This window comes from Ascaphus truei, chromosome 9 (assembly GCF_040206685.1).
Source record: "Ascaphus truei isolate aAscTru1 chromosome 9, aAscTru1.hap1, whole genome shotgun sequence".
Classification (NCBI taxonomy): Eukaryota; Metazoa; Chordata; class Amphibia; order Anura; family Ascaphidae; genus Ascaphus; species Ascaphus truei.
In genome coordinates this window covers 56,060,011-56,073,888 of record NC_134491.1, presented here as the reverse complement: position 1 = coordinate 56,073,888, position 13,878 = coordinate 56,060,011, and the positions used below count along the sequence as shown (strand labels likewise).

Here is a 13,878-nt window from a genome sequence, read left to right as displayed (position 1 = left end):
AAATACCTGGGTTGAACTGAACGAGGCTTAGATATGATAAAATATAATTTATTCCTTGAAAAAGGTGAACACACAAGTTATACAAATAACAAACAAAATATAGACACTTCCTTAAGATGGAATGATGAAACAGTCAGACATCTGGACTGGCAGTTCATACAGCAATCTTCAAAATCACCAAGACACGAAAGACAATAGTCATAGGCTGAGCCTGGTTCTTATACAATTATTTCCCATTGAACACAACCTAAACCCAGCCCCTCTCATAAATCAGTGGTGAGGTTGACAGTTTTCCCCAGAGTAAAACTCCTCCCACCCGAGGACGTTTAAAAACTGCTTTTCCTATCTAAATAACTTCATAACTTCAGTTTAGTGGTACTTACTGGCACGCGAGCCATATTAATACATTCCGGCACGCATGACGCTCCCAATAAGACTAAATATTACCGTGCAATACTAAAATTAAGAGAGATATTAATATCTGTCTCTTAGTACCTGCTAGACATCATGTGTCTGTAATCCTTATGTGCGAATCAGTCCCACGAATACACCCATGTAGCTTTTAGCACGTTCAGCCGAGGACATCTCATAATATTCTTATATTGAATAAGGTCACTCATTCTGATATCTCCTTGCGTAACCACACCCCTGGCCCCCATAACCCCTCGTCAAGAAATCCTTTGAAGCTGGGACTGTGTGTAGCGAACATTTGTCACAGGTGCTATATTTCACACCCAATGCCCCAGACCTGGGTCCTAGCTGTCTCTACCAGCAATACACCCTTGGCCTGCCAATTAGGTATTAACATACTGTACACTAAACCCCCTCTGTACTTTTCACACCCAACTTCAATCAAGCCTGTTGAAGCCCAGATATTTCTGAAAAGACACCACACATTTGTATTTTCCTAAACTGCAGCTCATTAACCCCTTAAGCCTCCCGCATCAATTCCAGTGTATGTGTTGGTGCAAACACTGGAACAGAAACAATACATTTTTACAGGGGAATATACATTAGGATGCTGAAGCAAGGTAAAAACACATTACTAGACCACAGTCCAGTTAACCCTTTGCTTCCCAGGTGAGAGTAGGGGGTGGCCAAATGGGGTGTAACGCCTTTAATCCCGGGCCAAACCCCCTCTACCATGACACCTCCCCTGCTCAATGGGTGCCTTGTGCCCCAGCTGCCCACCCTGGCACTGGGACACCACGGGCATCCTTGAAGCACTCAAGTCCTGAGGGGTTGGCCTGGCAAAATTGTCCTCCGGCATTGTCCCGTACATTGTCCTGGCCACATTGGATAGTGAAGTCCAGATGCTGAGCAGGACTCCAACGTGGCTGCCAGGCATCCTCCTTTGCCACCCTGTGCCCCCCACCTAGTGCCTGGTGAACCAAGCCCATTGTGAAGGGGCACCTCTGCAGCCCAGGCTGCATACTGCCGAGAGACTGGCATGTGTCTGCACCAGTGAGAGACCAGCTATCAAGCACAGACCGTCGCTTTTCTGTCAACCAAGTCTGGGAAAGAGCTATGTCACTATCCTGTAGGGACCCTACCTGCCCTGGCCCTGTGCCCCCCTGTAGCTGCTCCGCTATACCCTTGCCTCTCCTCCCTGGCACTAGGGCAGTCCCCACCCCGAGTGGCATCACTTCTGGAATCCAGAAACCACCTGGGGTGCTGATTCCTACCCTCTCCTGTGCCCCCTGGGACAAGGCAATCTCCCAGTATCCTGTGCTGTGGTCCCTGGTACCCAGGTGCTTTGCCCCTGCCCTCTCAACACTGAAGGCCAGGAAACAAGCACCTGCTACCACCACTGCTGCTACGGCCAGCATCACTCCTCTCCCCTCCACTGTGCTGCCCTTCCTCCCTGTAGCTACCCTTGGCTGCCCTGGGGACAGAACCCTCTGCTGTACCCCCCTAGCCCTGGCTACTGCTCCTGGCTGCCTACCTACCCACAGCCCCACCTCTGGGAACCCTGGGGAATCTGTCAGGGGGGGTCACTCCGGGGAAGCCAGCACAAGGGAACTCCTGCCTACCTGGCCCATCCCTAGCTTCTGCCAGCTGCCTGACACCCCACTGACCTATCTCCCCCTGCTCCACAGTGTCTACCTGCCTAGCCTCCCCTAGGCCCAGCACCTCAGCCCCTGCTGATGACTCCTGCTGCTCACCTCCCTGCACTCCGCTCCCCCCTAGGCAATCCTAACCCAGACACTGGAACTACCCGAGTGCACCTACCTCCCCGACCTTGTCTCCCCCTTACCAGGGATGAGCTCAGGGGCACCTCTCCAGATGCAACCGCCTTAGCTCTTGGCTGGCAGGTATCCCTGGGGTGGCACAAGTCTGCCACTGCCCATGATACCCCTAGCCCATAGCCAGGCTGCAACAGGGGGTTGCTGATCTGAGAGACCCCCTGAGGCTCTGCCAGGGTAATGGGAAACTCTAGCTGCCATACCTGCTGCTTTCCCTCCCCGGCTACCACTAGCCCTTCTTCGCCTACTGAGACCTGGTGCTGGCTACCTACCTGCAGCCTTCCCTCACTCTGCTTCTCCCTAGCTAATCCTAACCTGGACCCTAAGGACACCTGAGTGAGGCCATCTCCCTGACACTGCCTCCCCATTACCGGAGAGGAGCCCAGGGGCACTGGTGCAGAAGCACCTACCTTGGCTCCTGGCTGGCAGGTAATCTGGGGGTGGGCTACTGTACCACTGCCACTGATACCTCAAGCCCATAGCCAGGCAACAACAGTGGGGCTCTCAACCGAGAGACCCCCTGAGGCTCTGCCAGGGTAATGGGGAAATCTGGATGGCTCACTTGCTGCCTTCCCTCCCCGGTACCCACTGGCCCACCCAACCCTCTCCCAGGCAATCCTACCCTAGAGCTGGGTGCTAAAGGGGCTAGCCTCTCTCCCTGAAGCTGTGCTCCCATTACCGGAGGTGAGCTCAGGGTTGCTGGTGCAGATGCACCTACCTTAGCTCCTGGCCGGTAGGTAACCCTGGGGTGGTCTAACTTTGCCACAACCCCTGATGCAGCATTGCTATGGGCTGGAGGTAACAGTGGGGCTCTTAACTGAGAGTCCCCTTGCTGCTCCGCCAGGGTAATGGGGAAGCCTAGCTGCCCTACTAGCTGCCCTTCCTGCCACCCCCCGGTCACCCCTATAGTGAAACAACAGGGTACAGTCATAGGAAAAAGTAAGTCAGGGTCAGTCTGCGACTTGGTCTGGCTTACCACGCTGGTCCCCGCAGAGACCGCCGCCTTCGCTGGTCCCGATTGCAGGGGGACTGGAGTGGCCGCCGCCGGCATCATCTGGGCCGGGCAGCAACGGGCCGCTGCCGCAACAGCGCCCGGGTTTGGTACAGGTAAAACGGTGCAGGACAAGGGTCCCAGGTCCTTGTGGAGTAACACGGCTCCATTCAAACCAGGTAAAATAACCCCCTCCTGCAATCCCTGTCCCTCCCCCACTCAGAAAGGGCTCCGGCACTTTGCCGGAATCGCGGCTCTTCCGCCGCCGCCGGCGAACCCCGGGTAACTGCCGCAACAGCACCCGGCTGTGGTACAGGGTCGCCGGCGTGGATCGTGGGGCTTCGGTCATCGCTGGGAATGGCCGACTCCGCCAAACAATGTGAAACACCCACCTCCCGCACACCCCACCCTCCCCCCAAATAAAATTGCCGCCGGCAGGATGCCGGAGTGGCGGCTTCTTCGCCGCCGCCGGTTCTCCGCCGGGATCAGATGGATGGCCGCCGCTCTTCGCCGCTGCAGCCCGGCCAGGTTCTCCAGGGGACATCCCGCGAAGGGTTGTCGCCCGGGCTGGGCGGGAGCCATCGGAGGATGTCGCCAACGGGGTCATCTTTTCCGCAGCTCGTGAGCGCTGGCCCTGAGGGGCTTCTTCGCCCGACCGCGCACGGTCCGGGCACCGGGCATTATTGGGGCCGTTTGTTGGCAGTGCCGCAGCGCCTGCCGGAGCTTCTCCGCCGCCGGTGGACTACCCCCCGTAAGGGGCTGCTGAGTCCAGAGCTCCCTCCACAAGTCTCTGCCGTCCCGGAGCTAGGTCCATTCCCTGCTCTCCGGGCGGTTGGATGGTTACAGCGGCTGCAGCTGTGGAACTTTGCTCAGCCTGCCGGGTTTCATGCTCACCGATCGCCGCCTCTCAGCCTTGCCGGCTGCTGGTCCCCGCGCCGACTTGATGCACTCCTCCGGTCTCGGTGCCAGTCGGTATCCAGTCACACGGATGGCCGGCACTTTGGTTCTGGAGGCAATGCTTCTCACAAGTAGGGGAACAGTGAGGAGGTGCCATAACTTGTGTTATATGTTGTACGCTGTGTGTTCAATATCTTTAGCATTAGGAACTCGCAATTCACCCGAGTTCCAACTGTATTACCGAGTCCCGCAGTACACGGTAATACAGGTTCAGTTCAGTCCCGCCGCTGCCACCAGTTTTATTATAAGCCTGTGACGGTAACTTTATGACAGGCTATAATAATACACCAAAAATACCTGGGTTGAATTGAACGAGGCTTAGATATGATAAAATATCATTTATTCCTTGAAAAAGGTGAACACACAAGTTATACAAATAACAAACAAAATACAGACACTTACTTAAGATGGAATGATGAAACAGTCAGACATCTGGACTGGCAGTTCATACAGCAATCTTCAAAATCACCAAGACATGAAAGACAATAGCCATAGGCTGAGCCTGGTTCTTATACAATTATTTCCCATTGAACACAACCTAAACCCAGCCCCTCTCATAAATCAGTGGTGAGGTTGACAGTTTTCCCCAGAGTAAAACTCCTCCCACCCAAGGACGTTTAAAAACTGCTTTTCCTATCTAAATAACTTCATAACTTCAGTTTAGTGGTACTTACTGGCACGCGAGCCATATTAATACATTCCGGCACGCATGACGCTCCCAATAAGACTAAATATTACCGTGTAATACTAAAATTAAGAGAGATTTTAATATCTGTCTCTTAGTACCGGCGAGACATCATGTGTCTGTAATCCTTATGTGCGAATCAGTCCCACGAATACACCCATGTAGCTTTTAGCACGTTCAGCCGAGGACATCTCATAATATTCTTATATTTAATAAGGTCACTCATTCTGATATCTCCTTGCGTAACCGCACCTCTGGCCCCCATAACCCCTTGTCAAGAAATCCTTTGAAGCTGGGCCTGTGTGTAGCGAACATTTGTCACAGGTGCTATATTTCACACCCAATGCCCCAGACCTTGGTCCTAGCTGTCTCTACCAGCAATATACCCTTGGCCTGCCAATTAAGTATTAACATACTGTACACTAAACCCCTCTGTACTTTTCACACCCAACTTCAATCAAGCCTGTTGAAGCCCAGATATTTCTGAAAAGACACCACACATTTGTATTTTCCTAAACTGCAGCTCATTAACCCCTTAAGCCTCCCGCATCAATCCCAGTGTATGTGTTGGTGCAAACACTGGAACAGAAACAATACATTTTTACAGGGGAATATACATTAGGATGCTGAAGCAAGGTAAAAACACATTACTGGACCACAGTCCAGTTAACCCCTTGCTTCCCAGTTGAGAGTAGGGGGTGGCCAAATGGGGTGTAACACCTTTAATCCCGGGCCAAACCCCCTCTACCATGACAGTGGGGGCTTCTTTATATGTCTTGGGGCTTTTTATATATGCATTTTTTTTTTATATGTATCCTACGGAATCCGTTCTGGAAGGAGCATTGGATGTAGCGTTGGATAGTGAAACCGTTGTAAAGCGCGTCCCATGTTAATCAGTGGCGGTGAGCGTTGGATAACGCATTCAGGCGTCGAAAAAAGGCCTTAGGGTTGCATTGTAAAGTGTTGGATATGCCATTCATTGTAAAAACGTTGGAAAACAAGGACTACTGTTTTTTTTTTTTTGTTTTTTTAAATATGTATTTGGGGGGAGGATGGGGGGTTGTATATATTTGGGGAGGTTGTATATATTTGGGTGTTGTGTATTTTTTGTATGTATTTGGGGGGGTGAGAAGTTTTTTGCATTGGGGGGTTTTTGGGCATATTTGGTGGGGGGAATTACGTGAGGGGGAGGGAATTGAGTGAGAGTGGTGTAATTGACGGAAGGGCAGAGGAGAGAGGGGGAGAGGGAGTGAGGAAAAGAGGGAGTAGGGGAAAGAAATACATGTGAGGTGGGGGGCAGGGATTGAGACGGAGGGGAGAGAAATACATGGGAAAAGGGAGTGAAATAGAGGGGGCTCACGAGGTGTAAAATGGGTCTCGCAACACTGCCATTTAAGTAAAAGTTGCGGCAAAAAAAAAAAAAAGACGGTGAGGGGCCCTGCTTCTTGCATTTGTCCTGGGCCTCAAGATTTTTGTTGGCGGCCCTGGCCAGAATAGTCATTTAGTTGACAAAAAAGTTACATTCTTCAAATAATCCAAGCGTATGCTCCAACATCAAGTCATACAATGAAGTGGAAGACTTCTACCATGAAATTAACCAACTTACTAGCAAAGGAAATTGTCACCTCAAGATCATTATGGAAAAATTGACTAAAAATATTGGGGCCCATCAGAAAGATGAAGCAGCAGTTGGTAAGTATGGTTACGGTAACAGGAATGAATTTGCAGAGTGCAAAAACGTCTATATCGTGAATTCTTCTAGAAAAAATCCAAATAGGAAATTGAGTCAGGAATTAAGTTGATTTTATCCTAAACATCAAGAAAAACTTGATTGAAGACTGCACAGTCCGTTCACTACTGGTTCCATTACTTCTACTGGATGGAAGCACTTCCTAGCTACTTCTATGGAAGTCTCCCAACTCATGGAGACACACAAAACACACATATATTTAATAGGTACAGCTGGTCTCACGGGACCCAAAATCATGTACTGTACCTGCTAAATAAGTACAGTTGGAGGATATATACATCTCTATATGGCGCCATCCATGTACAGAGCGCATTACAGCAGTAATATACGGGACACTAGAATGAGCGCATCACACATAAAAGTAGATATTTAGGAAAAGGAGTCCCTGCCCTTGAAGAGCTTACAGTTAAGTGTTAAGTAGGGAAAACTTACAGAGACAGAAAGTATCATGGCAGAGATGTAAGGAGGGACAGAGGAGTTTACAGTCTTAAAAGAGAGAAGAATTTCATTAATACAGGAATATGAATCTATACACACACACACACACCAAAAGATTGGAGCGGGTGCTTCTACTAATGTACTAAACTGTACTAGGTAAAATAAAAAATTAACACAGGAACACCAAATGGTACAATAAATGGTACAATAAATGTGTCTTTACTAGCGCAACGTTTCGGCTTCCCAATTAAGCCTTTTTCAGGAGCTAATTCTTCACGTAACTATTCAGTCACTCCCGCCAACAGAAAGGATTCATATGTCCTGCATATTACTATGTTAACAGTTTTACTGTCAAAGGATTTCAAGCACATTGCCTTGTGATGCACTGGAAGTCCCCTGCATCAGGAAAAGGGTTAATCACAAGTGTTAGGCTAAGGCCCCGCTCCCAGAGTCAGCGCACCCGCACTGCAGACAGGCGGTGCGCTGACATACACAGACCGCGATATGCGGTCTGTAGGGAGCGGGAGCCGGAGCGGGAGGTGGGCGGGAGTGGGAGGTTTGACATTGAGCGGAGGGACCCGCTACTCTCCACCCCTTCCCTCCACGGACTCGGGCTGGAGCTGATGGTAAGCAACACACACACAGGCACTCATATACACACACACACACACACGCACACACAGACAGAGGCAGGCACTCACGCACTCAGGCACACACATACACACACACACAGACAGGCACGCACGCAGACACACACACAGACAGGCACTCACGCACTCCGACACACACACAGACAGGCACGCTGCTTTCCCCCCACACTCCTCCCCGCAGCCTCTCCTCCTCCCGAAGCCTCCCCTCCCCATTGGCTTACAGCCACACCACGTGACGCGTCAATGCTAGGGATCACCATTTTCTTGTGTCCCATAGCGGCTGACGCGCCACAGCGTGTAGTGCGCTGTGCCGCCAGGGGGGACCGGCTCGGGAGGATTCCCCTGCTGGTGGGGAACTCGCGTGTGGACACCCGCGCCAACGAGCGCAGCGGGACCGAGGCCTTTGAGGGCACGTGTTCACTCCCTGCTAATGTATTTCTACAAGTCAGCTTGAAACTGGTTGACATGCCTTTGTGACCTAGTGAATTATGATACTTTGACAGTACATACACTAGCTCCATGTTTTTCAACAGGGGTTCCTATGAGCCCTCGGGTTCCCCTGCCATCCCTAAAGGGTTCCCCTACAATTTTCAGGTAATTTGAAAACTGTACCAAATACAGAAACATTTACAATGCATCTAATCTCATATGCATTATTAGAGAGGGTTTGGGGCGCCTCAGAATTTCACAATATAAATTATAGGGTTCCTTAATTTAAAAAAAAAAAAAAATGTATATTTTTTTTAAAAGTTAAACACTGCACTAGCTCCACAAGCGGTTTCCAACAGCCAGCCTTTTAACCCAGTTGTAGAACAATGGAACGACTAAAAGAGAAATAGTAATCACTAAGGCAGATGATCTTGTTGGCAGTTTCTAGATTTGTTTGAGGACTGTGGGTACCCTTGCTTTAAAAAAAAGGGACTGTTCCACCAAGAACCAAAGTGAACGAATGGCAGCAGCCTGCTTAAGTATAGGTGATTTTCACAGTTTCTAGACAAATAAGATAAGTATATTAGTCATTTGTTTAAAAACATTTATATGTCTCTATTGCAGTGGTTCTTAAATCTAGATGAACCTACGGACCCCTAGGTCCTCAAGAGTTTGCAGACAGACCCTCCCACTCAAATATATTTTCATAAAAATCAGTTTCAAATAAGCAAAAATATATATATATATATATATATATATATATATATATATATATATATATATATATATATATATATATATATATATATATATATATATATACTCAAGCTATGATACACTTTGTGTTTGCCAATAGTGGTTTGCAGAACTTAAATCTGAGCTTTTTAATTTTCTGGTTCCATTTTATGCATTTCTCAAAATTTATATATTTTTTTGTTTTCATGAACCTGCTCAACAGACCCCCAGGGGTCCATGGACCACAAGAACCCCTGCCCTCTAGAGGAACAAAATGCTCTGGAGTATTTTTACCCAATCTCTTTTGTGATAGACAATTTAACAATTATTTACTTGTACACACACACACACACACACACACACATTTGCAATCAAGATTTAGCATTTGTGTTTTGCTTGGCTTATGTTGGCTGCATAGTTTTTCTTAAACAGACACTGGGGAAAAGAAATTCAACACCACGGAATATAATAAAAATGTACTAATTTTTACTCAACAAGTGAAAAACCTCCTTTAAATGTCACCGAGCTAACAAAACAAATACACCAAGCATAAACATACTAATATTACTACCAATGTGCTGCTACATTTTATAGACTTATCTACATGTATACATTCCAACATACTCTTTGACAAAGCGCTTTCTTACAGCGCAAAACGCGTTAGGGCGGCTCTCTGTTTGCATATGTGCCATTAAATTTCTGTGTGTTTAATAAAACGTCAGTCCAGCTGTTTCGCCACAATTCACCGCCAAACAACCATTTTTTCCTAAAACAAATCAGAAGTCATTAAAAAAAAAAAAAAAGGAGGGGGGGGAGAGAGAATGTAATCAGCTTTCTTACAAAGATGAAATCTTACCATAATGTTATTACTTCACATTTGTTCCCCGTTTTAAATGAATGTGTTTTTTTTTCTTTTCGATTTGGGCCAATTAAATTCCCAGTTGCCAGATGTGTAGTGCTAAATTTCTATATGGTCAACTCATAAATGGCATTGTAACGCTTTACAACAGAAAGACAATGGGTGCCTTGAGAAAGCGCTACGGTGCGAATCGCGTTGGTGGGGTTGATGCCTCTGTTTTTTTCTGTGTGTGTCTTCATGACACAAATAATTATATTTTTTATGAAAAATGCACTCTGAATAATTTCTTTGATTGTTCCATTTGTTAGTGCTATGTTTTTCTCCTATATTTTTTAGAAAAACAACGGAGTGGCAATTTTACCTGTAGACGTCATATGATGAAAAACATTAAAGATTGTAAAGAGTCCCCAAGGAACTTGGTTAGCATAGAAACACTGAAAAAAAATAAAAATGATATAGATATACCGTACATACATTACAGTAATTTAAAGACAATGGAAATAATCTACATTTACCCATAGAGCTTGCCCTATCATTAGTTTACTTTGTTCCCAAGGAGGTACTGCCTATGCAACACCAATAAATATTGTACAAGAATGTTTAAAGTTTAATCGTGTGTGTACTGGACAGGACAGATATAATTACTTCAATGCCTTGAGACTTTTATTCGTATGTAAAACAATCAGGAAATATATAATTCCAAAATGACTAGACCACATGACAACCTTTATAATGAACCATCATTTCACTGGGCTCATCCTCACAAGATTACAATGTCTGAAGTGGCCATGGATGGAATTCAAGCACGTTTTATTACTGTTTACAGATCTCACATTAAAAATCTGACTCCAATATTATTACCAGGCAACAATAAAAAATAAAGAACGAGCATTAATGCCATTTGCTCTTTGAGTTACTTAGATGGGTAACCAGCAGTAAAATCACTGGCATGTGATTGAAAATATATTGGGTGTAAAGGACAGGGGACATGTATAAACTTATGAAGCTAAATTCTAATTTCCACAAAGCAGTATTACATACTATTTTATAATGAATCACTGATTAGGTTACCCGACAGGAGCAGACTATGAGAGTGTCGACCAAGAGGCAGATAGAGTAACAAACGTGATCACAAGCAGAGTCAAGTGTGAAGCATCCTACGTGTGGACGGGGCTGTTGGCCAGATGCTCCGTTTCTCCAAAATCCATTTATTACAAAATGATCAAACGCCCACAATTATGGACCATTCCAGTAGCGCAACCAGGGGGGTGCAAGGGTACATTTACACCTCCAAGAATTTCATGTATTTTACTCGCGGTTATAGAGGCCCCGTGCTCCACCCCACAGTAATGAAACCGTTTGCCGGGGAGAGAGCGGTGCCTCTATAAGAGATCAACCCCTCAACTTTGAGGCGTCATTTGTCACTGCGTCATCCTGACAATGCACCATCACGTAGCGTAGAGATGTCATGACGAGGGCCGGCAGTTAAAAACTTTGCACCTCCCCCCCAACATAAATTTCAGGTTGCTACCCTTCACGCGTCATTTAAATTCCTCCCACTCGAAGATGCCCTGAGAGGTTCGAAAGCTTGTACATATCCACTACTTTTTGGTCCAATCAAAAAAAAGGTATCATACCACCAAAAACACATTTCCCTTTGCTTTTATTTTAAAGTGTAGGACCAGGTAACACTACTGTCCTAAAAGCACAAGTCAAAAGGAAACTTTAACACCATAAACCAAAGCAGCATAAATGTAATAGATAATTACCGTACATAAGATGACAATGTTTGGAAAATAAATAAATGAAAAAGCCCTTATGTTTTTAAGCACAAGAAATGTCCCCACTGCTCGTGTCTTTGTAGGTCAGTGCAGCGAGTCTGGAGTGCTGCAGTGTGGCATTAACAGGGGCTGCAGTATTATCTTTAGTGCCATACAAACGCCGCCAGCAGATTAAAGTGTACAACTCATGCCAAGGTGCCAACCAGACATTGGATGACATGAATACAACTCTATGGTTAGAGTCTCTTTAGTGAAAAAGGTACATACTGATAGGTCAACTGGAGAAAGGCACAATACATTACAGTACAGGGGTGTTTACAAATTAAAAGGGGAATGTGATTTCTGATTTTGCAGCTTCTAAACCGTCGGGGTGTAAAAAATGGCTACCCTTCACCTTAATTTAAGCCCTCTTCTGATGTGCATTGATGAAATAATATACCGTAGATGTAGACACAAACATTTAATTATACCAAAGTGTAATCAGAAACGTGGGAAATCAGGAGAATGACAGGAAAGACAAAACTACACATAGAAGTTATTTAAAATTTTAAATTAGGAAACTACTCATAAATCCAGATCTGGATTACGATTTACTTGACACTGCAATGTCCGAAGAAAGAAAGGATTGAGCACTGGGCAACACTCACTGCAGCACTCTGTATGTGTGTGATTGTCTATAGCTGCTGCCACAGATACAGCAACATAGGCACAATGCATGGAGAAACACACACATATACATACATATACATACATATACATACATATACATACACACACACACACCACAGCAACAACAGATATATATATATCTCTGTATATTAATACATGTGTGTGAGATATAGATATAACACAATCCGTTCCCCGCGTCTTACCGGCATCATCTCCGCAGTGGGGGTGGGGTCTTGGTGGTGATTGAGGCCTGATCCGGCTGTCAGACGAGGTATCCCCGTTGCGTGGGGTGTTATCCCCCGCACCGTTTCACTCCCAGACCCTGCGCTCAGCCTCCGGGATCTGCTTCAGGAACCCAACCGCGAAATGGCTGCGGATCCCAACCTCAGGAGCAGGCCTCTCCTCTCCTCCTCCTCCCTCTTCTCCCAGCCTCTCCCCTTCCTTCCTTCCTTCCTGGCGGCAGGGAGAATAGGTAGAGGCGCCGCCACAGGTTGGAAGAGGAGAAGGATGAGCTTGGGGGGGAGTGAAGCTCACAATTACACGGCCCCCGGCGGGGGCGGAGCCATGACAGGAGGCGGAGCGATGGTAGGGACGGAGCCACGGCAGGGGGCGGGGTCTCCCTGACAGGTAACGGCCTCCGAAAGCCCCCCTCCGTCTCCCCCCACCTCGAGGCTCGATTTGTCACGTAGCCCTGCGGCCTTCCCGGTACCCGAACCTCCCTCCTCAGGTGCGGTGCGCCATCCGCGCCTGCCCCTCTCTCTCAATGGCCGACCACCCTTCCCCTGCCTCCCCCCTCTATCTCTCACACACCTTCATGGCCGCCGCGTTTGTGGCGACGTTCAGCGGCTGTCAATCCCACGTGACGTCACGCGCCTGGAATGCTCGGAATGCGGAGGTGGGGGCGGGGCTGTGGAAAGGGGCGTGGCGTTCTCCCCGTTTACCTTGTGGGCCACGTGCCTGGAAGTGCAGGGACATGTGTGGGAGGGAGGCGGGGCAGCTGACTCAGGGGATGCTGCCACTGGGAGGGGGTAGGAAAGGGAAAATATGGGCGATACTGTATGTACATAGTGTGTGCTGTGACAAGAGAGCAGGAAGCATGAGTAGTATTATTAAAGGTGGAGATGGGAATACACTCAGCATGAAGTGCTGTCCTGCAGAGGGATGATGATCCAGCCTGGTTTAGTGTTACCATTGACTGGTCACTTAGTGACCTTGAACTGGTCAATTCCTCCACATGCCAACTTAGGTTGCGTCCCGCTGGCGCTGAGCGTGCTGTGCGCTCGCTTTTACTTATTGCAGTCTTTATGGGGAAGTCCCCGCTCACACGGTGTGCACATGCTCACCCAAGCTTGCCGTTTGAGCAGACAAAAAGAACTGACTTTGAAGCACGCTCAACTTGCCCGCAAACACCCCCCCCCCCGCGCTTGTAAAATAGGCAGGACACTCGACGCTCATGCTTTAAAGTTGGTGACGTCAGTGCTCTCAAGCATGAGCGCGGTCAGCGCCAGAGGGGACGCAGCCTAAAAATCATCTCTCTGCGCCAGATTAAGATGCTGTAATATGTTTTTTTTTTCCGTGCTGCGGGATGTGATGGAGCTTTATCATCATTTATGATAACAAATAAACGCGCCCACACATTCTGTATCGCTGTACAATAGGGCTGGAGGACGAAACCAATAAAATATCAA

The 13,878-nt window shown here is 47.5% G+C and overlaps 1 protein-coding gene across 4 annotated transcripts in view; it reads right to left on the bottom strand.

Annotated features, from left to right (window-relative positions):
- The window catches only part of PPP1R13B (protein phosphatase 1 regulatory subunit 13B), a 66,493-nt gene extending 53,470 nt beyond the window's left edge, over positions 1-13,023 (bottom strand). For 3 of the 4 annotated variants that reach the window (XM_075614961.1, XM_075614967.1, XM_075614970.1), the window contains exon 1: positions 12,394-12,959. In XM_075614961.1, the coding sequence (XP_075471076.1) occupies positions 12,394-12,402 (9 nt within the window). In that variant the 5' untranslated portion in view covers positions 12,403-12,959. Of the gene's footprint in view, positions 1-12,393; positions 12,960-13,000 lie in introns of those variants that run through there. The other variant, XM_075614962.1, reaches the window with a different exon arrangement.
- Positions 13,024-13,878: the final 855 nt, after the last annotated feature.